General features: G+C 37.1%; 1 protein-coding gene across 1 annotated transcript; it reads right to left on the bottom strand.

Moving 5' to 3' along the window:
* Positions 1 to 8977: 8977 nt before the first annotated feature.
* On the bottom strand, positions 8978 to 9946 carry LOC122728758 (taste receptor type 2 member 40-like). The gene has a single exon (XM_043967541.1). It carries the CDS (start codon positions 9944 to 9946, stop codon positions 8978 to 8980), a length of 969 nt encoding a protein of 322 aa, XP_043823476.1.
* Between the last annotated feature and the right edge of the window lie 271 nt (positions 9947 to 10217).

Below are 10217 nucleotides of genomic sequence, written 5' to 3' on the forward strand. Positions count from 1 at the left end.
ATGCCTGTGTAATATACATACAACTGGCCACTGTGTGGCATGGATAGTTAGATATATGACCTGGGATCTGGTCTAACCTGTTTCCAAGGGAGACAGAAATTTCCACCTTTGTGGAAACCAAATGAGACAGGCCAAAATGGCAGAGGAAAGGTAGGGACTTGCCTGAGCCCCGCAAAACTACCCTCCAAATAACTTTAAATAATGCCTCAAAATGGATTCTAGAGCATCAGAACCCCTAAATGAATGGGATGAAACAATTTTCCAGCCCAAGACAACTTAGAAGGTCAGCAGGAAAGGTCTATTGCATTGGGGTCCTGTGCAGGCCATACCTCAGGAAACCAGCAGCAGGGCTTGGGGGTGATTTGAATCAGTGACGGCAGTGACGGTTTTCAGATTTCTTAGCCCACATATGGTAAGGGGTCAGACAAGTGGTCAAAAGGAGATTATAATAGTTCCTTTGCTGGCATAGGGTACAGGGCTTTGTTGCATTGCTTATATACAGATTTGGGTGGCAAATCTGAGAAGCAGTCCTAGAGTGAGGAGGAACACTAGCACACCAGAGCTTATGACTTCAGGGGTGTAGTCACAGTTCCATGGTGAAAAAGAATGGTTGTGGTAGTTCACAGATCATAACATAGGCCAGCAAAGCAGTGACTACATCTCTTCTCAGATCTTACCACCTTGGAAGTACTGAAATCAATTCCCAGAACTAGTTCTTAGAGAAGCAACAAGGAAGGCCTTAAACTTGGGATAGTGCCCCCTCTACCCCAGGAGTAGAGCCCCACTTTAACATAGAGTTAAAAGTCAAGAAATATGCTGGGAAAATGAGAAAATAACAAAAAAAGAACCTGACCATAGAAAGTTATTGTGGTGATAGAGAAGATCAAACCACAAATTCAGAAGACAACAAAGTCAAAACTACTACATCCAAAGCCTCAAAGAAAAATGTGAATAGGTCTCAGGTCCAAAATGAATTCCTGTAAATGCTCAAAAAGGATTTAAAAAGTCAAATAAGAGGTAGAGGAAAAATTGGCAAAAGAAACAATAGTGATGCAATATAATCTTGAAACAACTTGGTAAAAAAGGCACAAAAATACTGAAGAAAATAACACCTTAAAATAGAATAGATCAATTCATAAAAGAGGCACAAAAATCCACTGAAGAGAAGAAATCTTTAAAAAGCAGAATTAGCTAAATGGAAAAAGATGTACAAAAATTCAGAAAAGAAAAGAACTCCTCTGAACTCATTGAAGAAAATAATTCCTTAAAAATTAGAATTGACAAGTAGAAGCTAATAACTCCATGAGGCATCAAGAAAAAATAAAACAAAATCAAAAGAATGAAAAAATAGAAGAAAATGAAAAAATTGGAAAAACAATTAACCTGTAAAATAGATCCAGAAGAGAAAATTTAAGAATTATTGGACTTGGGGCAGCTAGGTAGCGCAGTGGATAGAGCACTGGCCCTGGAGTTGGAAGTACCTGAGTTCAAATCCGGCCTCAGACACTTAACACTTACTAGCTGTGTAACCCTGAGCAAGTCACTTAACCCCAATTGCCTCACTAAAAAAAAAAAAAGAATTATTGAACTTCCTGAAAGCCATTATAAAAAAGAGCTTAGACATAATTTTTCAAGAAATTATGATAAAAACATGCCCTGATATTTTAGAACCAGATGGTAAAGTAGAAATCTAAAGAATCCACCGATCATCTCCTGAGAGGTTCTAAAATTAAAACTCCCAGGTATATTATAGCCAAATTTCAGAGCTCCCAGGTCAAGGAGGAAAAAAAATGTAAGCAGACAGAAAGAAACAATTCAAATATTGTGGAGTCACAGTCAGGATAATATAAGATTTAGCAGCTTCTACATTAAAGGACCAGAGGACTTGTAATATGATATTCAGGAGAGCAAAGAAACTATTATTACAACCAAAAATCACCTACCCAGCAAAACTGAATATTATCCATTAGGGGGAAAATGGATCTTTAATGAAATTGAGGATTTTCCAGCATTCCTGATGAAAAGGCTAGAGCTGAATAGAAAATTTGACATTTTAACAGAAGAATGAAGAGAAACATAAAAGGTAAACAGGAAAAAGAAATCATTAGGGGTTCAATATTCCTACATGGGAAATTAATACTTGTTAACTTCTAAGAATTTTCTCATTAATAGGACAGTTAGATGGAGTATGATACAGGAAGTGGGTATGAGTTGAATATGATGGAATATCTAAAAAAATAAATTAAGGGGTGAGAAAGAGGAAAGCACTGGGAGAGGTAGAATGGGATAAATTATCTCATATTAAAGAGGTGTGGAAGAGCTTTTACAATGGATGAGAAGATGGGGGAGGTGGGGAGTGCTTGAACCTTACTCTCATCAGTGTTGGCTTAAAGAGGAAATAACATACACATTTAGTTGGGTATAGAAACCTTTCTTAGCCTGTTGGAAAGTAGGAGGGGAAGAGGATAAGAGAGTGGGAGGAGACTGATAGAAGGGAGAGTGAATTGAGGGAGGGGATAGTCAGAAACATAATACTTTTGAGGATAAAAGGAGAGAGAGTAAGATAAACAGGGGGCAAATAAAATGGAGGGAAATACAGAGTTGGTAATTATAACTGTGAAAAATTTTTATAGCAAGTTTCTTTGATAAAAGCCTTATTTCTCAAATGCATAGAGAACTGAGTAAAATATATAAAAATAAGAACCATTCCCCAATTGGTAAATGGTCAAGGGACATAAACAGGCTGTTTTCAGACAAAGTATTCAAAACTATCTATGGCCATATGAAAAAAATCTCTTAATGTCTACTGATTAGAGAAATGCAAATGAAAATAACTCTGAGGTACTACCTCACACCTATCAGATTGGCTAATATGAGAGAAAAGGAAAATGACAAGTGTTGGAGGAGATTTTGGAAAAATGAGACACTAATGCATTGTTGGTAGAGTTGTGAACTGATTCAACCATTCTGGAGAGCAATTTGGAACTATTCCCAAAGGGCTATAAAACCATGCATACCCTTTGACTCAGCAATAGTACTAACAGATCTATATCCCAAAGAGATAAAAAAGGGAAAAGGACCTATTTGTATACAAATATTTTAATAGCAGCTCTTTTGGGGGTGGCAAAGAATTGGAAATTAAAGGGATACCCATCAACTGGGGAATGGCTGAACAAGCTATGGTATATGATTGTGGTAGAATACTATTGTATTATAATAAATGATGAGCATTGGTGAGAAGAATCTAGTCCATCACAGTAGATCAACACAGTGTTGATGATACTGTGTACAATGTTCTTCTGGTTCTGCTCATCTCACTCATCATCAGTCTATGCAAGACCCTCCAGGTTTCTCTGAACTCCTCCTGCTCATCGTTTCTTACAGCACAATAGTATTCCATTACATTCATATACCACAACTTGTCCAGCCATTCCCCAGTTGATGGGCATCCCCTCAACTTCCAATTCCTTGCTACCACATAAAGAGCAGCTATAAATATTTTTGTACATGTGGGTCCTTTTCCCTTTTCCATGATATCTTTAGGGAAAAGACCCAAAAGTGGTATTGCTGGGTCAAAAGGTATGCACAGCTTTATAGCCCTTTGGGCATAATTCCAAATTGCTCTCCAGAATGGTTGGATCAGTTCACAGCTCCACCAACAATGCATTAGTGTTCCAATTTTTCTGCCACTTCTCCAACATTTTTTATTTTCCTTTTTTGTAATTTTAGCCAATCTGATAGGTGTCAGGTGGTACCTCAGAGTTGTTTTAATTTGCATCTCTCTAATTAATAGTGATTTAGAGCATTTTTCATATGGGAATAGATAGCTTTGATTTCTTCATCAGAAAACTGCCTGTTCATATCCTTTGACCATTTCTCAATTGGGGAATGACTAGAATTCTTATAAATTTGATTTAGTTTCCTATATATTTTAGAAATGAGGCCTTTATCAGAAGTACTGGCCATAAAAATGTTTCCCAGCTTTCTGCCTCCCTTCTAATTTTGGATGCATTGCATCTGTTTGTGCAAAACCTTTTAAATTTAATGTAATCAAAATCATCCATTTTGCATTTTATAATATTCTCTATCTCTTGTTTGGTCATAAACTGTTCTTCTTTCCAAAGATCTGAAAGGTAGACTATTCCTTCCTTTCCTAATTTACCTATGGTATCACCTCTTATGTCTAAATCATGTATCCATTTTGACCTTATTTTAGTATAAGGTGTAAGATATTGGTCTATGCTTAATTTCTGCCATACTATCTTCCAGTTTTCCCAGCAGTTTTTGTCAAATACTGAGTTCCTATCCCAGAAGCTGGAGTCTTTAGGTTTATCAAATACTACATTACTAGTGTCATTTACTACTGTGTCTCCTGTGCATAGCCTATTCCATTGATCCTCCACTCTATTTCTTAGCCAGTACCAGATAGTTTTGATGACTGCTGCTTTATAGTAAAGCTCTAGATTTGGCACAGCTAACCCACTTTCCTGTGCATTTTTTTTCATTATTTTCCTTGATATTCTTGACTTTTTGTTTTTCCAGATGAATTTTGTTATTATTTTTTCTAGTTCTATCAAATAATTTTTAGGTAGTCTGATTGGTATGACACTGAATAAGTAAATTATTTAGGTAGATTTGTCATTTTTACTATATTAGCTCTGCCTATCCATGAGCTATTGATATCTTTCCCATTATTTAGATCTGATTTGATTTGTGTGAAAAGTGCTTGGTAATTGTGTTCATAGAGTTCCTGGGTTTCTCACCAATGCAATGGTACAGAAGAGTTCCAGGAGACTCATGATGGAAGAGGATCTCCAAATCCAGGAAAAAAAAAAAGAACTGTAGAGTATAGATGCTGATTGAACCATACTATTTCTTTTGTTTTGGGTGCTGTTATTTTTTATTTTGAGGTTTTTCCTCATTGATCTGATTTTCCTCTTATAATATGACTAATGCAGAAATACGTTTAATGTTATTTTATATACATACATATGTATATATACATACACACATACACACTTACACACACACACACACACACACACACACACACACATATATATATATATATATATATATATATATATAAAACCTATATCAAATTATCTGCTATCTAGGGGAGGGGAGGGAGGGAGAAAAATCTGAAATTGGAAAGCTTGTATAAACAAATGTTGAGAAATATCTTTACATGTAACTGGAAAAAAAAATACTTTTATCAGAAAAAAATAAATGATGAGCAAGATGTTCTCAGAAAGACCTAGAAAGACTTACTTGAACTGATATAAAGTGAAATGAGCAGAACCAGGAGAACATTATACAAAGTAACAGCAATATTCCACAATGATCAACTGTGAATGACAGCTATTCTCAGCAATATTGATCCAAGAAAATTCTGAAGGACTTATGATGGAAAATGCTTTCTACTTCTAGATAAAGAGAGGATGGAGTCTGAGTGCAGATTGAAGCATACTTTAAAAAAGTTTTTATTTTTCCTTGGGTTTTTTGATCTGAGTTTTCTTTCATAATATGACCAATATGGAAATATGTTTTGCATGACTGTACATGTATAACCTATATAAATTGTTTGCCTTCTCAATGAGGGAGTATAAGAAGAGAGAGGGAGAATTTGGAACTTAAAATTTAATAAAAATAAATGTTAAAAATTGTTTTTGCATGCAACTTGGGAAAAATAAAATACTAAATAAAAAAGAAATCAAATGAGATAATCTGTTGTAAAAAGTAATTAATACAGTGCCTGACATATAGCAGGCACTATATAAATGCTAGCTAGCTGATTATTATTATGCTTATTGTTATTATTTAGGGAGATCAATTAAGAGGATATTGCAATAGTCTTGGCAAGTGGTTATAAAGATTTGAACTAACATAGAGGCCGTGTGAATGTAGGCAAGGGGGAAGATGCAAATATGTTGCAGAGAAACATTTATTAACTGGATATGGAGAGGGAAAGAAGGAAGAACTGATGAAGCTGTGGAAGAATGCCTTCAACAGGCATAGGGAAATTTGGAGTTGGAACCCTTTGTAAATTCAAGATCCCTTTGCTCTTCAGCAAGTTGTCTGAGTTTATAAGAAACTACTCCTTAGATCTATGGTATCCTTCTAGATCCAGAGATCATCCACAGAACAACTCACCCCTTCCTTTATAAGTTAAGGGCCTATGTGGAGCTTGGGGGACATACTATTCCAGATTTCCTGGGATAGCTTCAGGTTTTACCTTCTTGTCCTAGACTCCAAGGTGTCCCAGTTTGCAGCTTCATTTGGAATTGCCAGCTCTTTGTTGCTATTGTTGTTCTGTCGTTTTAGTCATGTCTGACTCTTTGTGATCCCGTTTTGGGTTTTCTTGGCAAAGATACTAGAGTGGTTTGCCATTTTCTTCTCCAGCTCATTTTAGAGATGAGGAAACTAAGGCAAACAGGGTTAAATTATTTGCCCAGTGTCACACAGCTGGTAATTGTCTGAGGCTGGATTTGAACTCAGGAAGAGGAGTCTTTCTGATTCCAAGTCCAGTGTTCTATTCACTGTGCCACCTAGCTGCTCCTCCTGTCAGCTCTTTCAGAAGTAAATTTGCTTAAGGACAGGAGATCCTCCAAGTCCTGTTTCTCCTTCTCCCCAAGGGTACTTTTTATTTTATTTTATTTTTGGTGAGGCAATTGGGGTTAAATGACTTGCACAGGGTCCCACAGATAGTAAGTGTCAAGTGTCTGAGGCCAGATTTGAACTCAGGTCCTCCTGAATCCAGGGCTGGTGCTCTATCCACTGAGACACCTAGCTGTCCCGCACCTTCAAGGGTACTTTAAATAAAGAGATGGAAAAGTAATTTGAAAAGGATTAAATCTGGTGGCAACTCTAGGACAGAAATTTTACAGTTTTATATATCACATTCTGGCAATGTTTTTCAATAGATCCTGCAGTTTTTGTAGTTTTTGTTTTTGTTTTGGAATCAAAATGCTAAAAATCTTATTTATTCTCCTTTCCTGGAACAATTCAAATTAATGGCTTGGTAGAATTGGAGGCAAGTTCTATGTTACTCTGTGGTGCTTTTGAAACCCCATTTAGGTAAGGATATACATATTTAATTCAACTCAATTCAGCAAATATGTATGATGTGCCTGTTATGTGCAAAGAACTATGCTGGGGACTAGAGATGCAAAGAGTCAAAAATGATGTAGTCTCTGCCATTAAGGACTTAAGGTGTCTAATGGAGATGCTGGTAGCAGTCGGATATGTAGGTGCAAAAATTAATATGATATGAGCTGGAATATGATAATGATGAGGAGAGATCCAAAGTGGTCTAAGAAAGTTTGAGGAGGGAGAACTCAGGATCAAAGCTAGATGGGACTCAGAGACTACTTTTAAAAGATTTAAAACTAGAAGTAGATTCACACTTATTTCATAGGTGAGGAAACTGAGGTCCAGAGAAGTTAAATGATTTACCCAGGGTCATACAGATAATATCAGAGGCAGGATTTGAATGTCAGCTTTTTCCTGACCTCAAATTGTTCTCTGTCTACTCTGCCACAATGTCTCAGCTGGGGTGCTGAGGGACACCCTTATGGTGGGGACAATGGAGCTAGGAATTAAAAGGCAAGAATCATGTTTTAACATAGATTAGCCCTTTGTTAATGTATCAGCATTTAGAAAAGTGTTGATTGTTTTCTTAGGATTGCAAAAAATCTAAACAGTCTAGTTATCTCTTTGTACTAGTTGTACTTACTTAGGGACTTCCAGGACTAATAATTTCATTGTGGTGGTATATATTCTTTTCACTGACACAGATTGCAGCAACTCAGTAACTGTTCATTTAGTATAGTGGCTGAAAATTTCATCACTGCAGACAAGCCAGAGATAAACATCTCCAGACTCAGCTAGGTTAGGTCTTGGATAAGAAACACATGATCCATGGCCCATATCCAGAGCCTTTCCACTTTGGGAGAACCAGAACTTGCATTTCCCTGACATAACAGATTTGATAAAAAAAGCATTTGAAACCAAAAAAGGCTCCATAAACGTTTTATTTTCCTGCTATCTCCACTTCAGTTAAACAATGTCCAAGTAGCTTGTACATTGTGCGTGTGTGGGAGTTGGGGGTGGGGGGCGGGGTTGAGGTGGTGTGGAGTGGCCTGGTGGTGGTAATATGAAATGCAAGGGTTTGGTTTTGAGATCCACAAAAGATAAAAAAGTCATTTTGGGGGTATTTGCTTAAGGGTACAGGGATGAAGAATTTAGTCAAGAATTGGGTCGACATTTTTTTTTTGAGGGGGAATGTACTTACACTTATAGGTTCAAGTTCAACAATTTTTATCTATAATTATGATTTTTAGAAAAAGAATCTAATGTTTTACTCCCTGGATCTCAGGTAGCTAGAGATTCCTTTGGAAATAGGGAAAATGCAATTCAATTCAGCAAGCTCTTTATCAAGTACCTACTATGTACAAGACACCGTGCTAGACATGGGACATTCAAGAGACCAAAATAAGAACTCATCCCTGACCTCAAGGAGCTTACGTTATATTTGGGAAATACATCTAAATAAAATATAATTTGAGGAGGAATAAAGCACTTATACCTAGTTATATTACAAAAACCTTCCCTGAAGAGATGTAACCTTAGCTAATCTTGGGAGGAAACAGGATTCTAAGACACAGGGTTGAGTAGGGAGTGTTTTGTAAGAATAGGGATAATCAGTGCAAAGACATGTAGGTGGAAGATGGAATGTCTAGTTCTAGAAACAGAAAGGAGGCCATTTTGGCTGGAGTATGGAAAAATGTAGGGGAGTAGTGTGAGATAAGTCTGAAAAGGGAGGTTGGAGACAGATTTTACAGAACTTTATATGCTAGGCCAAGAAGAGAGTATTTTGTCCTAAAGGCAATGGGAGTCACTGAGTGAAAAATAAAATATGAGGGAAAGTCCAGGCTTGTTGGATCAAGTCCCCGTTGAGTTCTCTGGGTACTGTTTACTACTTCCAAACTTTTAGGTTGAATTTAACATTGTGTTGAAGCTTCTTCCAGCTCCTCCTTAGTTTGGGATTGCCAAAGATCAGGAGAACTGCGTGACCAGCAGGGTAGGCAGCCATGATAATTTTGCACAAAATAATTCCAAAGCTGTTGGGATTAAGGACATTGGACATATAAAAGATCAAAGCCACAAAGTTGAAAATGTAGAGGAAAAGGAAGAAACTAATGGCTTTGATTGCCCCCAGGTGAGCCTCCATGCTGGGATTTCTGGATCCTGTGGCATTACTCTTCATTTGTAGTGTGTGTCTCTTGAGAGAGATGATCAATAGGGTAGCTGCAGAGATGAACATTATTAGAGGGATGAAAATGCCCAGGTTGTAGATAATAGCAAAATTAGCCACATTGGTCTCTGCAAAGTATTTCTTCTCTGTGGCATTAGAAGAGGGAACTGGGATGGAAGCGTTAACATAAATATTATAGACATCCTTTAAAATGGGAAGACTGCAGCACAGAGAAACGAGGACTGATAAACAGAGGAGCCAGGGCATTAATCCAGTGATTCTCCATCTTAGCCTAAGGAACAGGGGGTGGGTGAAGTTGGCAATCTTGATGCAATAGAAGACATTGAGCCAAGCAGCAAACCAGAGGTTGGAATAGGTTAGGAACATGAAGATGACTTTGAAAGTATTATACACTGTATTTTGAATGTAAGAAAATCGGAAAAGTAAACTGTAAGTATTTTCTACCATCATCCAGAACTGTAGCAAGAGTCTCAAACAGCTCAGAATCATCAAAATGGAATCACTAGTGGAGAGTCTTTTATTTTGGAACCACTCAACAGCATTCGTGGTCATGATAAAGCCATTCCCAATCATGCCGGTGATGCACTCAATTCCTGGGACTAGTAAAATGATCAAAAAGACGTGTTTAGATATATCAGCATCTGTGAAATCAGTAGTTACTCTTGCCATTTTTTGCCTTCACTTTTAGAATAAGGTTCCAGTTCACATTTGCTTCATAATCCTCTGGCTGACAGATGTTCACAGTACCTATTGCTTATTGAACTCAGTTAATGATCATTCCCAATTTTTCTAAATTTGCTTGTCACATGACCACAACTTGAGAGGCTGGGAATGCAAATGACCTCAGGATTTGGTTACTGGTTCTATCTCCATTTGTCACGAACACATTATGTTTGGGCCGTCAGCAGGGTATTAGAAAGAACTTGAGAAAAGTTTATAT

The sequence above is a fragment of the Dromiciops gliroides genome, chromosome 5, assembly GCF_019393635.1.
Source record: "Dromiciops gliroides isolate mDroGli1 chromosome 5, mDroGli1.pri, whole genome shotgun sequence".
Taxonomy (NCBI): Eukaryota; Metazoa; Chordata; class Mammalia; order Microbiotheria; family Microbiotheriidae; genus Dromiciops; species Dromiciops gliroides.

What these genes read in the sequence shown, in the direction of transcription:
- LOC122728758 (XM_043967541.1), bottom strand. Translation starts at nt 9,946, where the DNA reads ATGGCAAGAGTAACTACTGATTTCACAGATGCTGATATATCTAAACAC.